General features: G+C 40.5%; 2 protein-coding genes across 2 annotated transcripts in view; both read right to left on the reverse strand.

Annotated features, from left to right (window-relative positions):
• Nucleotides 1-14,054, reverse strand: part of LOC123499062 (slowpoke-binding protein-like) — a 37,688-nt gene extending 23,634 nt beyond the window's left edge. Inside the window, exons 1-2 of the mRNA XM_045246656.1 lie at nucleotides 14,036-14,054; nucleotides 12,989-13,119 (exon numbers count right to left, since the gene is read on the reverse strand). The gene's annotated coding sequence lies outside the window, so the exon portion shown is untranslated. The remainder of the gene's footprint in view (nucleotides 1-12,988; nucleotides 13,120-14,035) is intronic.
• LOC123499098 (exosome complex component MTR3-like) lies at nucleotides 3,576-14,180 on the reverse strand. The gene is made up of 3 exons (XM_045246719.1): nucleotides 14,036-14,180; nucleotides 12,989-13,119; nucleotides 3,576-3,698 (listed from the first exon to the last, which is right to left on the reverse strand). Exons 1-3 carry the CDS (start codon nucleotides 14,178-14,180, stop codon nucleotides 3,576-3,578), a joined length of 399 nt encoding a protein of 132 aa, XP_045102654.1.
• Between the last annotated feature and the right edge of the window lie 5,336 nt (nucleotides 14,181-19,516).

The raw sequence follows: 19,516 nt of genomic DNA on the forward strand, positions 1-19,516 counted from the left end.
CTTTTCTCATTCTAATTATAATCTGCGACAATTTTTCAAACAGGTAATTTATCACCTCACCTCATAAATCATCATCACAAAGGAACGCATAGAAACAACAAACAGCAGTAGATCTTCCAGGCTTCATGAGTTAGTTTGACACCGGTTTGATTTTCTATTCATAAGTTAAGCACAAGAGATGCAAGACAGTGAAGGCGAGTGAGCATCTATGTAATCTATTAAACGCATTGTTACTGTTATTCTAAATATGAATATGTAATGCTATGTTATTTACGTTCCACTTCTATCGTGACTACTGGATATTAGCAAGAATTTAACGTCCTCAACATCCACAACACGACTAATTACTTCTGTGGTCTTTGGAAATACAGGTGTTTCATAAATGAAACGTTGAATATACCTGTCCTAACTCTCAGATGCTGATAAGGAGTCTTCGTTCTCGAACAAACAAACTCCACACAGACAGAGACAGAACTGAATCAGACAAAATTGTAAAATATATGAAAGAAAAGTTTTGGAGCAGAGTTGGGAAAAAGAGAATAGTTGAAGGATATTGACTAGTGAGTGACAGAAAATAGAAGTGAATAATCTAAGGCAGCTTTCACACGAGTGACTTTTGCCAGCCCGGCACATGCTGCACTGTGTAGCATTACAATGACTATTATGGGTATATTCACTTGAGGTCGTAACGGCAGACTTGCCGTTACAGCAGCCGCAGAAAGGTTTCGGTGAACACGTATTGCTATGAGCGCTTTCACACATCCGGTGTTTCCCGCGTGCGTCAACGGGTATTTGATTTTTGCACTCACCTCAATCACACCAATTTTTCACCAAGAGTCGGCAATTTTATATCACCTTCACAAGCAAATCTTTTCCGAAAACTAATTTTCTTCAGGCACGGGAAAGACTTGCAGGAGGCGCTGAAGGAGGAGCTGGCCGGCTAGACCTAGGGCCCCAGGTCTATGCCGGCCTCACGCTGCAGGTCCTCCTGCTTCACCTCCTCCTGCTACAAAATTGTTGGTGTCTACCTGCAGCCCCCTCACAGCCAGAAAATGTTCATCATGAACAGCTAGGGGACTGAACAGTCCTCAGCAGACACTACCATCTGACCATCTGAGGAGCCCTTTAGGAGAGGACTGGGCTCCTCCGCAGTAGTGAGGGGATGGAGGCATGCACACCATTGCCCATTGGTCTTAGATTGCAGCAAAAAAAAAAAATAAATAAAAAAAAAAATAAATAAATAAAAAAAAAAAATGTAGCTGTAGGAACCGTAGTTTTAAGGACTCTAGGATTAAGGACCGTAGTTTTAAAGACCCTTGGATTAACCGTTGGTGCCATATACCTGCAGCCCCCCACAGCCCGAAAATGCTCATCATGAACAGCTAGGGAACTGAACAGTCCCCAGCAGACACTGCCATCTGACCACCTGAGGAGCCCTTTAGGGGAGAACTAGGCTCTTACACAGCAGTGTCCCTGTGAGGGGCTGGAGGCGTGCCAACCACTGCCTATTGGCCATAGACTGTAGCTGAAAAAAAAAATCAATAAATAAAAAAAAAATAAATAAAAAAAAAAAAAAAAATGTAGCTGCAGAAACCGTAGATTTAAGGACTCTAGGATTAAGGACCGTAGTTTTAAGGACCTCTGGATTAACCGTTGGGGCCATATACCTGCAGCCCCCCACAGCCAGAAAATGCTCATCATGAACAGCTAGGGGACTGAACAGTCTTCAGCAGACACTGCCATCTGACCACCTGAGGAGCCCTTTAGGGAGGACTGGGCTCCTCCGCAGCAGTGTCCCTGTGAGGGGCTGGAGGCGTGCCAACCACTGCCTATTGGACATAGATTGTAGCTGTAAAAAAAAAAAAAAAAAAAAAAAAAAAAAAAAAAAAAATGTAGCTGCAGAAACCGTAGATTTAAGGACTCTAGGGTTAAGGACTCTAGGATTAAGGAACGTAGTTTTAAGGACTCAATGAATAAGAACTCTAGGATTAAGGACCGTAGTTTTAAGGACCCTGGATTAACCGTTGGCGCCATATACCTGCAGCCCCCCCCAGCCAGAAAATGCTCATCATGAACAGCTAGGGAACTAAACAGTCTTCAGCAGACACTGCTATCTGACCACCTGAGGAGCCCTTTAGGGAAGGATTGGGCTCCTCCGCAGCAGTGTCCCTGTGAGGGACTGGAGGCATGCCAACCACTGCCTATTGGACATAGATTGTAGCTGTAAAAAAAAAAAAAAAAAAAAAAAAAATGTAGCTGCAGAAACCGTAGATTTAAGGACTCTAGGGTTAAGGACTCTAGGATTAAGGAACGTAGTTTTAAGGACTCAATGAATAAGAACTCTAGGATTAAGGACCGTAGTTTTAAGGACCCTTGGATTAACCGTTGGCGCCATATACCTGCAGCCCCCCACAGCCAGAAAATGCTCATCATGAACAGCTAGGGGACTGAACAGTCCCCAGCAGACACTGCCATCTGACCACCTGAGGAGCCCTTTAGAGGAGGACTGGGCTCCTCCACAGCAGTGTCCCTGTGAGGGGCTGGAGGCGTGCCAACCACTGCCTATTGGACATAGACTGCTGTAAAAAAAAATAAATAAATAAAAAAAAAAATAAAAAAATAAATGTAGCTGCAGAAACCATAGATTTAAGGACTCAATGATTAAGGACTCTAGGATTAAGGACTCTAGGATTAAGGACTCTAGAATTAAGGACTCTAGGATTAAGGAACGTAGTTTTAAGGACTCTAGGATTAAGGACCGTAGTTTTAAGGATCTCTGGATTAACCGTTGGCGCCATATACCTGCAGCCCCCCACAGCCAGAAAATGCTCATCATGAATAGCTAGGGAACTGAACAGTCCCCAGCAGACACTGCCATCTGACCATCTGAGGAGCCCTTTAGGGGAGGACTGGGCTCCTCCGCAGCAGTGTCCCTGTGAGGGGCTGGAGGCGTGCCAACCACTGCCTATTGGGCATAGATTGTAGCTGTAAAAAAAAAAAAAAAAAAAAAATATATATATATATATATATATATATATAGCTGCAGAAACCGTAGATTTAAGGACTCAATGATTAAGGACTCTAGGATTAAGGAACGTAGTTTTAAGGACTCTAGGATTAAGAACTCTAGGATTAAGAACCGTAGTTTTAAGGACCCTTGGATCAACCGTTGGCGCCATATACCTGCAGCCCCCCACAGCCAGAAAATGCTCATCATGAACAGCTAGGGGACTGAACAGTCCCCAGCAGACACTGCAATCTGACTATTTCAGGAGCCCTTTAGGGGAGGACTGGGCTCCTCCGCAGCAGTGTCCCTGTGAGGGGCTGGAGGCGTGCCAACCACTGATTATTGGGCATAGATTGTAGCTGTAAAAAAAAAAAAAAAAAAAAAAAAAAAAAAAAATGTAGCTTCAGAAACCGTAGATTTAAGGATTAAGGATTAAGGAACGTAGTTTTAAGGACTCAATGATTAAGGATTCTAGGATTAAGTACCGTAGTTTTAAGGACCCCTGGATTAACCGTTGGTGCCATATACCTGCAGCCCCCCACAGCCATAAAATGCTCATCATGAATAGCTAGGGGTCTGAACAGTCCCCAGCAGACACTGCCATCTGACCATCTGAGGAGCCCTTTAGGGGAGGACTGGACTCCTCCGCAGTAGCGTCCCTGTGAGGGGCTGGAGGCGTGCCAACCACTGCCTATTGGGCATAGATTTTAGTTGTAAAAAAATAAATAAAAAAAAAAAAATAAATAAATAAATAAAAAATGTAGCTGCAGAAACCGTAGATTTAAGGACTCTAGGATTAAGGACTCTAGGATTAAGGACTCTAGGATTAAGGAACGTAGTTTTAAGGACTCAATGATTAAGGACTCTAGGATTAAGGACCGTAGTTTTAAGGACCCTTGGATCAACCGTTGGCGCCATATACCTGCAGCCCCCCACAGCCAGAAAATGCTCATCATGAACAGCTAGGGGACTGAACAGTCCCCAGCAGACACTGCAATCTGACCACCTGAGGAGCCCCTTTAGGGGAGGACTGGGCCCCTCCGCAGCAGTGTACCTGTGAGGGGCTGGAGGCGTGCCAACCACTGCCTATTGGGCATAGATTGTAGCTGTAAAAAAAAAAAAAAAAAATAAATAAATAAATAAAATGTAGTTGCAGAAACCGTAGATATAAGGACTCTAGGATTAAAGACTCTAGGATTAAGGAACGTAGTTTTAAGGACTCTAGGATTAAGGAACACACAAGACAACACAACACAACACAACACACACGGAAGGAGCCTTTTTGGGGAGAAAGAGCTCCAACCACTACACACAACACACAACACAACACAACACACAACACAACACACAACACAACACAACACAACACACACACACAACACAAACACACAACACAACACACAACACAAACACACAACACAACACAGAACACAACACACAACACAACACAACACAACACAACACAACACAACACACAACACAACACAACACACAACACAACACAACACAACACAACACAACACAACACAACACAAACACACAACACAACACACAACAAACAACACAAATAGGCTAGTCTAGGCTATGCTAGGTTAGATTAGGTTAGATTAGGTTAGGTTAGGTTAGGCTAGACTAGGCTAGGCTAGGTTAGGATAGGATAGGTTAGGTTAGGTTAGGTTAGGATAGGATAGGATAGGTTAAGTTAGGATAGGATAGGTTACGTTAGGTTAGGTTAGGTTAGGATAGGTTAGGTTAGGTTAGGTTAGGTTAGGTTAGATTAGCTATCACTCTCTATCTCAAATTAAGTTCTCACTCTCATTAGAAAGCTTCTTAAGTCTGTTTCTTCTGACAATAATGTACAAATGTTCTTTATATGGTACTGCAGCCACAAAAACACCCGCCTTCTTACTGCAACTACAATCATAAACACAACACAAACACAGCACAACACAACACAAACACAACAAAAACACAAACATAGCACACACATACACGCACAGTCCTACTCCAAGATCGGTCACTATGAGGTCTGAGCTTTTTACGTAGGGGAAAGGCTGGCTGGGTGACCAGCAAACGACCATGGTGAATAACACACACACACACACACACACACACACACACACACACACACACACTTTTTTTTTTTTCTTGTCACCCACACACACACACACACACACACACACAATAGATATAGAAGAAGGAAAGGAAGATAGAGACGATTCATACAAAGGAGACCGATTAAATTACAGAAAGGCTGATATTGAGAATCTCAAGAACTATTTTAAAAACGTAGACTGGGAGGAGATGGAAAACTCAGAGACAATGCAAGACAAATATAACTTATTTTTGGAAATTTACAAAACAGGAGTCAGGGAATATGTCCCAAAATATAGACCAAAAGAAGAAGGAAAGAAAGATTGGTTTAATGCAAAGTGTGCCAAGGCAAAGGAGAAAAGAGATGGAGCATGGAAAAGGTGGAGGAGAAATAGGAATCCAACAAACAAGGAAAACTTCAAGGCAGCGAGAAATGAATATGTTAAGGTGAGGAAGGAAGAGGAAAAGAACTTCGAAAGAGATATTGTCGAAAAATGTAAGGAGCAACCAAAATTGTTCTATAGATTCATAAATGGAAAAATTAGGCAAAAAGAAACAATAGAAAGGTTAAAAGGAGAGAACGGGATGGTGGAAGACCCAAAAGTATGGCAGAACTATTAAATAAAAATTCCAGGAGGTCTTTACTAAAGAATCCAAATTTGAGAGGCCACAGGGTAATAGAGAGACAATCTATATGAAAGAGATTAAAGTAACCAAGCTTGAAATAAAAGAGTTAATGAAGGAACTGGATGAAGAGAAGGCAATGGGACCGGATGAAGTCTCAGGCAGAATACTGAAAGAATGTAGGAAGAACTAGCAAGTCCTATATACAACATCATAAAATGCTCAATAGAAAATGGAACAGTGCCAGTAGAATGGAAAAGAGCTGAGGTGGTTCCCATATATAAGAGCGTAAGGAAGGAAGAACCTTTAAATTACAGACCGGTATCACTAACTAGTGTAATATGCAAGATGTGTGAAAGAATAATAAAGAAACAATGGATCGAGTTCCTTGAAGACATCAAATTAATATCAAATAGCCAATTTGGTTTTAGAAAAGGACGGTCTTGTGTAACTAATTTATTGAGTTTCTATTCTAGAATAGTTGATAGAGTACAAGAGAGAGAGGGATGGGTTGACTGCATCTATTTGGATTTAAAAAAGGCGTTTGACAAAGTGCCACACGCAAGATTACTGTGGAAGTTAGAGGAGAAGGGTGGCTTAAAAGGAAGCACATTGAAATGGATAGAAAATTATTTGAGGGGGAGAGAAATAAGGACGGTAGTTAAAGATATGAAGTCCAAGTGGAGAGCAGTAGAAAGTGGAGTGCCACAGGGGTCAGTATTGGCACCAGTACTTTTCCTCATTTATATTAACGACATGCCAGAAGGAGTGAACAGCTACATAAATTTGTTTGCGGATGATACGAAACTGTGCAGAGTTATAAAGCAAAAGGAGGATTGCGAAATACTGCAAGAAGACTTTAATAAGATCTGGGAATGGAGTAAGAAGTGGGAAATGGAATTCAATGTGAACAAAAGCCATGTCATGGAAATGGGAAAGAGTGAAAGACGACCTGTGGAAATCTATAAGATGGGAGATGGAGTAGAACTAGAGAAAGTCAAAAAGGAAAAGGACTTAGGAGTGACGATGGAAGAAAACAATCAACCAGTAAGCCATACTGATAGAATTTTTAGAGAAACATATAATTTGCTAAGAAATATTGGAGTAGCATTTCACTACATGGACAAAGAAATGATGAAGAAATTGATAAATACTATAATAAGACCCAGATTGGAATATGCAGGAGTAGTGTGGACCCCTCATAAAAAGAAACACATAAGAAAATTGGCGAGGCTACAAAAAATGGCTACAAGAATGGTCCCAGAACTTGAAGGGATGACATATGAGGAGAGACTAAAGGCTATGGATCTACCAACCTTGGAACAAAGAAGGGAGAGAGGAGACCTGATACAAGTCTATAAATTGATCAACGGAATGGACCAAGTGGATAATGAGAAACTGATCCTGAGAGAAGAATATGACACCCGAAGCACAAGATCGCATAGTAAAAAGCTGAGAAAGGGAAGATGTCTGAGAGATATAAAAAAATATAGTTTCCCACAGAGATGTATTGAGACGTGGAACAGTTTAGATGAAGAAGTAGTGTCTGCAACAAGTGTGCACACTTTTAAAGTAAGATTGGATACGTGTTGATATGGAGACGGGGCCACACGAGCATAAAGCCCAGGCCCTGTAAAACTACAACTAGGTAAATACACACACACACACCTTCAATTCAATACAATATCAATATCATTTAATAATAACAATAATAATAATAATGATAAATATAATAATAATGATAATAATAATAATAATAATAATAATAATAATAATAATAATAATAATAATAATAATAATAATAATAATAATAATAACAACAACAACAACAACAACAACAACAACAACAACAACAACAACAACAACAACAACAGCAACAACAACAACAACAACAACAACAACAACAAGTTAATAATGATAACCCAATCTTATTTTTTCGCCTTTTATCAACACACTTTACATCTTTTCAAGTGTATTTTCTTTTCATGATTGTAGTAATAGCTTCATGAATGATTCATCTATACGGTCAGTAGAAAGGATCCACGTGAGAGGCTGACTATAAATTTGTTCTCTGCTCCAATCAACAGCAGCGGCTGGAGACTGTGAAAAGAGGGCGTGTAGGCTCATCCTCGGCCTACAAAGGACTACAAACACGCCATCACCACCCTGAGTCTGCCCGAACTGTAGACCAGACACCGAGAAGCCCTGGAGAAACTTGCGAGGGCCTTGCTGCGCCATCCATGCTTACACCAGCTGCTCCACCTGTAGCCTCGCCCGGTCCGTGTCGTCACAAGATAATGCCCATTACGGCATCACACACGGGCCGATACCGCCTCCGTACGATCCCCGCCATGGTGCGAACAATAAACCATTAGGACAGAGCTTCTCCCTGACCCATGTATAGATTTTCAGTATGTGTATACTGCAACTTTAATAAATCGTTTGTTATTATTATTAATTAATTTCTATTATAAATTTCTGTGTGAGACAGACGACTTCATAATGCATCACTTAACACCCTTCCTGTCACACCACAAAGGATAAGGAATAGCAAAAGAATTTCGTGTCTCCCTTTCGTGCAATATTTAACAACAATACCAGATTCTGGCGAAGTTATTGTGGTTTTTAGGCTCATATTCTGAAACGCTTTGTTCTCCCATCACGACATTTTTAAGAGGCCACAGAGATGATAAAGTGTGTTCTCAAGAGACAGAAACACAATGTGAATTATAAGTATGGTAACGGTTCATCTACTCCCACAAAAAACATCTAAAAGTACTCCCATTATATAATATAGAAACAGATCCTTTATATATATATATATATATATATATATATATATATATATATATATATATATATATATATATATATATATTTCCCGGTGTGTGGAGTGTGTTGTGGTCTCAGTTCTACCCGAAGATCGGTGTATGAGTTCTGAGCTCATTCCGTAATGGGGAAGACTGGCTGGGTGACCAGCAGGCGACCGAGGTAAATTACACACACACACACACACACACACACACACACACACACACACACACACACACACAACATGGCGGCCGTGAACTCGAAAGATGAATCAGACTTCACAGGATTTCAAGGAATAATGGAGAAGAGCATTTATGTGAAGAAAATTCTGGAGTTGGAAGGTAAAATTGAAAATCTGTTTGAAAAGTATGGGGGCCTGGAAACGAGTTATGACAATGTAATGAAAGAGTGCGCCGATATGAAGAAAGAAAATGAAGTACTGAAAGAGGAAGTTAAGCTAATTAAAGTGAATTGCGACAAATGTGGAGAATCTCTAGGAAAAGTGATGGAGAAGCAGGCTGAATGGAAAAAAAGTCAGGAAGTGGAAAGAAAGGAGGTAAATTACAAAGTTGCAAGTCTGGAAAAGGAAATCAAAGAGTCTGGGGAGAAAACTTTGGGCCTTGCTGAAATTATAGATCAACAGATCATAGAAGAGAAGATTGCTGAGAAAGTGGTGAAGGTTATTAAGTCAAATGAGACATTGGTGAGGGAAACTGTAGACAAAAAAAGATGTGTGGTGATATTTGGTGTGGAGGAGGATAAGACACCGAGTAAAATGGAGAGAGAAAAACATAAAAAAGGTGATAAATAATATCATTAATGTGCTGCAGGAGGAGGGAAAAGACCTAGTACAAGAAATAGAGGACTTCCATAGAATTGGAAAGTTCACAGGAGAAGGTATGAGGCCAATAAGAATCAAACTTAAGTCACAAAAGGATGTAGATGAATTGGTGGAGAAGTCATGGAGGCTAGCCCAGCAGGAAACAACAAGGAAGATTTGGTTGAGAAGAAATCTCGGTGAAAAGGAAAGAGAAATGTTAAATGAGTTGAGAAAGGAGGCTTTGAAAAAAATGAAGAGAGGACAGAAGAGGAGAAGAAAGAGTTTTTCTGGAGAATCTTGGATATGAGACTGAGGAAGTGGTTCATAACCCAGAAAAGTACAGCAAGAAAGGACTAAAGAAACTTTCGTATGAGCGGAATGTAATGTATTCCAACATAAATGGAGTGATATCGGGGATTTTAGAACTCAACGATTACTTGAGGGACAAGAACCCAGATATTGTGGGTCTTACTGAAACAAAACTGAGAGAGGGAGAAGACCTGATGATGGTTGGAGAAGGGAAATATAATGTTTGGAAAAGAAATAGAGTAGGTAAGATGGGAGGAGGAGTGATGTTGCTGGTTAAAAAAAGATATAAAGGTGGATCAAGTGAAAGAAGGTATGGGAAAGGCAGAAGTGCTAAAGATCAGAGCAAAAACTAATGAAGGAAAAAAAGAGGCACTACATAGTGGTGTACGTACCACCTAAGACAAATGCATGGTCAGTACAGGAATATGAAGAAATGATAAGTGATACAGGAACATGTCTGGAAGAAATGTTGGGTGGCTGTGAACGAACTATAATGATGGGAGATTTTAATTGTAAAGAGGTGTGTTGGGAGGACTGGTCAATGGAAGGATCAGAGACAACATGGGGAAATACACTATTGACACTGGCAATGGAAAATGTGTTAACTCAGTGGGTCAAAGAAGATACTAGGTTTGGAGGAGAGGAGCATCGTCAAGACTGGACTTGGTCTTTAGTACAGAGCCAATGGTCATTGAGGAGATGAGGGTGGAGTGCCCTTTAGCAGAGAGTGATCATGCAGTTTTGGAGTTCAAGGTGATAGATGAAGAGAAATCTAGAAGAAATGAAGAATATAAAGTGGGAAGATGGAATTATGCCAAGACAGATTTTGGAAACCTAAAGAAATTCTTTCAAGAGACAAATTGGATGAAATTCAAGAGTGCTAAGGAGCAAATGAAAAGTGGAAGGAATTTATAAAAATATACAAAGAAGGTGAGAAAAATTTGTACCAATAAGACAACATAGAGAAGTTGGAAAGCAGGACTGGTTTAACGATAGATGTGAAAAGGCTAGAACAAGAAAAGAGGATGCATGGAAGAGGTGGAGAAGGAAAAGACGGATTAAGCAGTGGGAAAGTTACAAAAGAGCAAGAAATGAATATGTGTTGATTAGAAGAGAAGAAAGAAAGAAACAAGAAAAGGATATAATTGATAAATGTAAAGACCAACCAAGGCTTTTTTACAGACATGTGAACAACAACATCAAAAATAGAGAAAGTATTGAAAGTTTAGAAGTAAATGGAGTATGCAGTGAGGATCGCAGGGAAATGGCAGAGGCTATGAATGGATGCTTTCGGAAGGTATTCACAAAGGAGACTGCTTTTGACAAACCACTGGTAATGGAACAGAAAGGGATTATGAAGGAGTTTCAAGTAACTGTGGAGGAAATCAAGAATATGATGGGGAGTTTAGAAGTGAGAAAAGCTGTGGGACCTGATGGGGTATCAGGATGGATTTTAAGAGAATGCAGGAGCAACTGGCAGAAAAAGTTTGTGAAGTAATTGATGCCTCATTAAGGGAAGGTGTAGTGCCCCAAGACTGGAAAAGAGCTAACATTGTCCCAATTTATAAATCAGGTAACAAGAGAGACCCATTGAACTATAGACCAGTGTCACTTACAAGTGTGGTAGCTAAGATGTGTGAGAGGGTGGTGAAGAATAGATGGACAGACTTCTTGGAGAAAATGACATACTTTGTGAGTGTCAATTTGGTTTTAGAAAAGGGCGTTCATGCACGACAAACCTGATATGTTACTATTCGAGGGTGATAGATGTAATACAGGAAAGAGATGGTTGGGCTGATGGAATATATCTGGATTTAAAAAAGGCCTTTGATAAGGTACCACACCGGAGACTGATCTGGAAACTTGAAATGGTAGGAGGAGTGCATGGCAGTTTACTAAAATGGATGGAAGACTTTTGGTAGGAAGAGAAATGAGAACAATAATTAAGGACAGACCATCAGAATGGGGCTTGGTGGAGAGTGGAGTTCCACAGGGATCAGTGTTGGCACCAGTAATGTTCGCGGTCTACATAAATGACATGGTGGATGGGGTGTCCAGTTATGTGAGCCTATTTGCAGACGATGCAAAATTGTTAAGAAAAGTGAGATGTGACAAAGATTGCGAACTACTCCAGGAAGACTTGGACAGAATATGGAAATGGAGCTGTACATGCCAAATGGAGTTCAACACGACAAAATGCAAGAAATTAGAGTTTGGCAAGAGTGAAAGAAGAATCAGGAGTATGTACAAGATAGGAAATGAAGACATAAAAACCAGTCATGAAGAAAAAGACCTTGGGGTGACAATTACCAATGACCTATTGCCAGAGAAACATATAAACAAAATAATTGGAGAAGTATTGAACTTATTAAGGAACATAAGAGTGGCGTTCGTATATTTAGATGAAGAAATGATGAAGAAAATAATTACTGCAATGATAAGACCGAGGCTTGAATATGCAACAATACAGTGGGCTCCGAACTTAAAGAAACACATAAGGAAACTAGAGAAAGTACAGAGGGCTGCAACAAAAATGGTGCCTGACTTAAGAGATTTGACTTATGAAGACAGACTGAACAGAATGCAACTTCCGACCCTGGAAAACAGAAGAGAAAGGGAGACCTGATAGCAATATACAGAGTGATGATTGGCATGGAAAAAATGGATAGGGAAGATCTGTGTATGTGGAATGAAAGAATGTCGAGAGGGCATGGGAAAAACTAAAATGGCCACTTATAGGAGAGATGTGAAAAATATAGCTTCCTCATAGAAGGGTGGAAGCATGGAATAGTTTAGACATGGAAGTGGTCAACGCAAGGAATATTCATGATTTTAAGAAAAAGCTGGACATTAGTAGATATGGAGACGGGACAGTACGAGCATAGCTCTTTTCCCGTATGTTACAATTAGGTAAATACACACACACACACACACACACACACACACACACACACACACACACACACACACACACACACACACACACACACACACACACACACACACGCCCGGTAGCTCAGTGGTTAGAGTGCTGGTTTCACAAGCCAGAGGACCAGGGTTCCATTCCCTGGCCGGGTGGAGATATTTAGGTGTGTCTCCTTTCACGTGTAGCCCCTGTTCACCTAGCAGTGAGTAGGTACAGGATGTAAATCGAGGAGTTGTGACCTTGTTGTCCCGGTGTGTGATGTCTGCCTGGTCTCAGGCCTATCCGAAGATCCGAAATAATGAGCTCTGAGCTCGTTCCGTACGGTAACGTCTGGCTGTCTCGTCAGAGACTGCAGCAGATCAAACAGTGAAACACACACACACACACACACACTTACCTGCCCAGACATCTTGAAATCCTGCCCTCTCTGCACATCTTTTGGGCCATACACACCACAGCACACCTTAGTATTGCCAACTTCCACATACGACGAACCCTTGGCCTGAGTTATCATGCCCACACTCATGACTGCAAGAGAGAGGGAGAGGTGAAGTGAGAGTAAAAGAGCAGCTTGACAGTGGCCAGGGTGTATTTTCAAGGAAAGATAGACTAAATGTTGGAGAAATGAGATGCCTTTTATGTAAGAGGGGAAAACTGGCCAAGGAAAACAAAAATTATTAAACAAAACAAGGCCCACTTAGATGCCAGTCCCCTGAGTAGATCAAAGAAAGTTAGACAAAAGAATAGGATTAATGTCTTGAAACATCCCTCTTCAGTTAATTCCGGTGATAGGAAGAGAGACATATAGAAGCAGATTGGGAGTTCCAGAGTTTAACACGGAAATGGCTAAATCAAATAAGAATAAAATTAGTAAATACTAGGTGGTGGTATTGGAAGGTGTAATGGATAAACAGAGCTGGAAAAAACTTGAGCATGCTACCAGCCTCTCAACTGGAAGAAAATGAGGCACAGATATGAAAAAATGTATTAAAAACAAAGATAGTGAAAGAAGACATAAAAATCATACAAAAAAATGTTTGATCAACACAAACCATAGATAGAAAACACACAAAAATTATATAAGAAATTTCAATCCCATTAAAAGTAAAAATACACCAATAACACTAATTTTCACAACCACAAACACCCACAGATACATCCCCTCTCTCTCTCTCTCTCTCTCTCTCTCTCTCTCTCTCTCTCTCTCTCACACAGAGACACAGACACAGACACAGACAGACACACACACACAGACACACACACACACACACACACACACACACACACACACACACACACACACACACACAGTACCTACAAAAATAAAACATACAAAAAAAGTAAATAAAAAATACCAAAACACTAATTTTTCACAACTGCAAACATTCAAAACCACCAAAAAAACACACTCACTTTCCCTTTCTCTCACACACACAGCACCTACACAGCTTGCGAGGGTCCTGAGGCGTGCGGCCATCCCAGCGTAGTCCATCTTCTCTCAGGAAAGCACGAGAAACGGGTGGCCGCAGCAAGGTATGACACACACTCTTCTCAGGTCCCAAAACCCGCCGTGTGTCTCGACTGCCCATGCTGACACTATAGGAGGAGAAGTGGTAATAGTAGTAATGGCAGAGGCAGTCCTGGCTACTTTTACGCCCTGGGTGAACTCCATCAGATGTCCTCCGCCTCCCGAAACGCAAACCCAAACCCACCACCAAACCCCACCTGAAAGTGAGATTCACAGGCGAAAGTTGATACTTCGTCCCCCCCCAGCGTTTTGCTTTTGACACATAACCTGTATACATGACTCAGCAGTAGGTCAACGTGATAGTACAGGTGCCCCAGCGACCACTTCTCTAACTTGACATGGAAGTTATAACAGTATTAGTGTAGAAAACTGGCAATTTTTTTTTTTCTGGGATGGGGGGTTAGGGGCATCCGTGTGCCCCTACATAGATTGTGCCCTAGGCGGTCGCCCACATTGCCCATAGCAAAAACCGTTCCTGAGTAGTAGAAGTAGAAATAGTGGTAGTGGTAGTGGTAGTGATAGCAGTAAGAGCAGCAGCAGCAGCAGCAGCAGCAGCAGCAGCAGCAGCAGCAGCAGCAGTAGTAGTAGAAATAGTAGTAGTAGTAGTAGTAGTAGTAGTAGTAGTAGTAGTAGTAGTAGTAGTAGTAGTAGTAGTAGTAGTAGTAGTGGTGGTGGTGGTGGTGGTGGTGGTGGTGGTGGTGGTGGTGGTGGTGGTGGTGGTGGTGGTGGTGGTGGTGGTGGCAGCAGCATCAACAGTAGTAGTAGTAGTAGTAGTAGTAGTAGAAACAGAAACAGAAACAGAAACAGTAACAGTAACAGTGGCAGTAGTGGTGGTGGTGGAGTTTGGTTTCACAAAGTTAGATTAATTATAAGGATGCAAGGTTAGGTTAGGTTAGGTTTGGTAGGTAATTTTTGGAGGTTAGTTAGGATAGGTATGTAATCTGTAGAGGTTAGGTTAGATTAGGTAACCTGTAGAAATAAGTCAGGATTGGTTAGGTAGATAACTTGTATGGATTAGTTAGATTATGTTAGGTAGGTAATTAGTAAAGGTAGGCAGAAATAGTTCAGTAATTTCTAGATAGATAGGCAGGTTATAAGTAAGTAATTCATAGAGGTAAGTAATCTACGTACCCTTTCACAATCACAGGTAATAAGGTAATGAATGGAAATAGGTAATAAGAGGTAGTTGTATAATTTCTACTCCCCCCTTTTGCCTGGCTTATTCTTTAGATATTTTGCATTATTTTTGGATTTCAGCATTCGTCTTTCTTACTATAACTCATAAACTCTCTTACCTTATCTAATACTTGGACGTATTTACCTTATTACTACTATTTTGTCTTTATTTTTCATTATTTTCGAGTGTTAGCATTTGTCTATTTAGAACTTGAGAAAATCTTACATTTCTATAAGTTCTATCACATTACTTAATGGCATGAGGATGTTTCTGTTATTACTACTGTTCCTGCTCCTTCCTGCCTGCTACTAACCTTCTATCAGGCTTATTCTAAAACTAAGATACAAATAAACGAACAAATATAAGAAATGCACTTTTATCAATGATAAGACAGACACGATCATTTCCTCTCCCACTGACTTACTTACTTACACCACTCCACCACCACCACTACTACTACTGCTACTAAGACTACTACCATTGTGCCACCTCCCGTCACTCCAGAAGGCGACACTAACTATGTACACATAATTATAACTGAAAAATCATCTGTTCTCTTCAACTCTGGTTCTGTTTGTTGTTGTTGACTTCACAAGTTAACATAACATAAATAATAGGATAACAAAGGGCCACCAGGGCCCATCTAGGTTACCCTGTATCAGTCGCACAGCGACCTCGTCATCAGTACTTAAAGATACACTTACAAGTACACAATACATTATATACTAATTCTAAATATTTGGCCCATTAACAGGGCTAAGTCCTGCAGCGAAATCCTCTACAATTTGTGGTCCCCATACATGGGGATCATGTCTTATTTAACTATAGTAAATTTCTTATAAAAACTATCATGCAGTGCTATACATAATTATAAATCTAATAAATTTAAGTGCTTATCTAATCTGTTTTTAAACATTGTCAAACTAGTGCTATTTACAACCGTCTCTGGCAATGCATTCCAGGTCTACCACCCTATGACTAAAGAAATATTTTCTTATATCTAACCTGCAGCCTTGCTTTCTAATCTTCCTGCCATGATTTCTAGTCCTATTTCCCTCCTCTAAGGTAAAGAAAGATCTCACGTCTATGTAGTTTGTATCTGAGAACATTTTAAATAACTCTATCATATCCCCTCTTATACATCTCCTCTCAAATGAAAACATATTTAATTCCTTTAATCTATCTCTATACTCCAGGCGCTTTAATGCTGGTATCATCCTAGTTGCTCTTCTCTGAACTGCTTCTAACATGTTGATATCCTGCCTATAGTGGGGTGACCAGGCCTGTATGCAATACTCTAAATGGGGCCTAACATAGGAATTATATAAGCTACGCACCACTTCCTTACTTTTATAACTAACATTTCTATTTATAAAACCCAGGATCCTATTTGCCCTATTTCTTGCTTCTAAACATTGCTTTGAAAATTTCATAGTCATGTCTATCACTACTCCTAAATTGCCCCATTTAATACTACTCTCTGTTTCCTATCAGAAAGCCATTCACTAATCCAATCAACTAACCTACCCCCTATCCCATGTAGTCTCAATTTGTACACTAGCCTCCTATGCGGTACCTTATCAAACGCCTTGCTAAAATCTAGATATATAACATCTATGCTATTTCCATCATCTAACTCCTTGGTAATATATTCTAAGATATCAAGCAAATTTGTAAGACAGGACCTCCCTGATTTAAAGCCATGTTGGGTATCTCTAATTAATCTATTCTCATTTAAATGCTCCCAAATACTACCCTTAATGATTTTCTCTAGTATCTTACATACTATACTAGTTAAACTGATCGGTCTATAATTATTCGCATCATCCTTCCTACCTTTTTTAAATATTGGAGTAACATTAGCTAACTTCCAGTCCTGAGGTATCTCAGCAAACCTAAGTGATCTTTCAAAGATTAACTTAAGTGCTTCAGAAATACTGTCTACACCCTCCTTAAGTACTCTGGCATGTAGCTCATCAGGACCACTAGCTTTCCTATCGTCTAGTTCAAGAATAAATTTCCTAATAATTCCCGGTTTTATATCAATATTTTCTAAAGCTCTTAAACTACTTGTCGCACTGTTTGTAACAGGATTTCCTATTCTTTCCCTAGTAAATACTGAAGAAAATTGTTCATTCAATAATTCTACTATGTCTTCATTTTGATCCACTACTACACCATCTTTTCTGAGTGGTCCAATCCTATCCTTATTTCTTTTATCACTGACCTTGTAATAACTATATAATTTTTGGGATCTTTACTCCCAGCTCTAGCTAGTTTTATCTCTGCCTGCCTTTTACTTTTTTTATAACCTTACTCAAATCATCTCTGACCTGTCTGTACCTAATCAAATCTACATCTTCCCACTTTTCTGCAACTCTCTGTATGCCCTCTTCTTCTCTCTGATCTGGCTACCTATCTCATGAGTCCACCATAATGGCTTCCTGTTTCTCTGCCTTATATCTTTGTAAGGGATACACTGCATCACTATACCCTTTACTACAACCTTAAAAATATCCCACATCTCCTGTGCAGTTTTATTTCCAAAACTATCTTCCCAGTTTACCTCTCCTAATAACTGACGTAACCTACCATAATTGCCTTTCTGATAGTTTGGGACTCTAGTCTTATTCACTATATTATCCCTACTGGAATTAATGATAAATCTAATTATATGATGGTCACTGTTTGCTAAAGTCTCTCCTACCTCAACTTCCTTTAAACAATGCTCAATATTTGTTAGTACTATGTCTAAAACCTTCCTCCCCCTAGTAGGTTTATCTACCATCTGCACTAAATAGTTATCCTGAAAACTTTCCATAAACTTATTTTCACTAGCATCTCCTACCATCCTCTCCCAGTTTACTGACTTAAGATTAAAATCCCTAAGATAATTGTCTGACTAGTACACCCCCTATTTATCTCATCTACCATAAGGTTGTCTACATCTGCTGACTGGTTAGGTGGCCTATAAAAAGCTCCTACTCTAATAACCTTACTTTTGTTTACTCTAACATCCAGCCATAAGGACTCTACTCTGTTATCTACCTTAATACCATTAACCTGACTGGAAATGAAGGATTTTTTTACATAAATAACTACTCCTCCGCCTATCCTACCAATTCTCTGGTGTAAATACATAATGTATCCATCTACTTCATATTCTTTCCTATTTTCCTAAACTTTTCCTCATTTACCCATGCCTCTGTGACACATACAACATCTAAGTCCTCCTCAACTATATAACTAGATAACTCGTCCTTCTTGTTCCTAAGACTCCTGGCATTTACATAAAAACATTTAAGTCCTGCTACCTTCCTAGATGCTGTCTCCTTATTTGGAATCCTAATCTTATTCTCTCCTATTTGCACCTGGAAATCTTTCCTAATCTTTTCACTATCTCTGTTTATCCTATCTAATTTATGTCTAGCATCTTTCTTCTGGAATGCATTTGCTACCTCACCCCCTACACTCCATCCCAACTCCCCCCTCCAGACATCCACTCAGCACATCCACACCCTTCCTACTCAGATGCACACCATCCCTTCGCCCATAGAACCTATCCCATACATCCACAAAGCTGACATCCACATCCTTACACATCCCTTTTACCCGATCATTCACACCAATGGCTCTAGACAACCATTCCCTGCTAACATACACACGAGGCAAGATTCCTGACACTACACACCTCCTACCACTCTCCCTTATCTTGCCTAACATTTCCCGAAATCTTGCCACTAACTCCTCCGACCCACCTGCTCTGACATCGTTCCCACCTACGTGCAAAACTACTACACCCTCCCTCTCCATCCCCCAGGGCCCCAACCCTCTTCTGCACCTCCTCACTCACTGCCTTCACACCTGCACCAGTATTACACACGTTCGTCCTCCTATCCGTCTTTCCCACAGAAAGTGCTATCTAAATACCTAACCTGAGAGTCACCCACCACACACACCTGAGGTGTGCTAGGCACAACCATCCTCCTCCTCTCCTCTACCCCCTTCTTTCTCCTTTCACTCACCACAACCACTTCATTCACTCCACTCTCACTCTCCCCCTCCCCCTCAAACAAACCGAACCTATTTTCACACTCAACAGGTTTAGTCCTATCCTCCTTAACTGTCTCCGCTTTCCTTCCCCTCGCAACCTGCCATCTCTGCCTATCCTGACTACTATCTTTCCCAGTCTGGCTCGCCTGCTCCCTCTTCCCCACTCT

This window comes from Portunus trituberculatus, chromosome 49, assembly GCF_017591435.1.
Source record: "Portunus trituberculatus isolate SZX2019 chromosome 49, ASM1759143v1, whole genome shotgun sequence".
NCBI lineage: Eukaryota > Metazoa > Arthropoda > Malacostraca > Decapoda > Portunidae > Portunus > Portunus trituberculatus.

Excerpts from the sequence above, each read along its gene's own strand:
- LOC123499098 (XM_045246719.1), bottom strand. The coding sequence starts at position 14,180 with ATGGGCAGTCGAGACACACGGCGGGTTTTGGGACCTGAGAAGAGTGTG. Across the intron at positions 13,120-14,035 it reads TCAGGACCCTCGCAAGCTGT|TCATGAGTGTGGGCATGATA; the intron begins GTAGGTGCTGTG and ends TCTCTCTTGCAG. Across the intron at positions 3,699-12,988 it reads ATTTCAAGATGTCTGGGCAG|GCAGTGGTTGGCACGCCTCC; the intron begins GTAAGTGTGTGT and ends TATGCCCAATAG.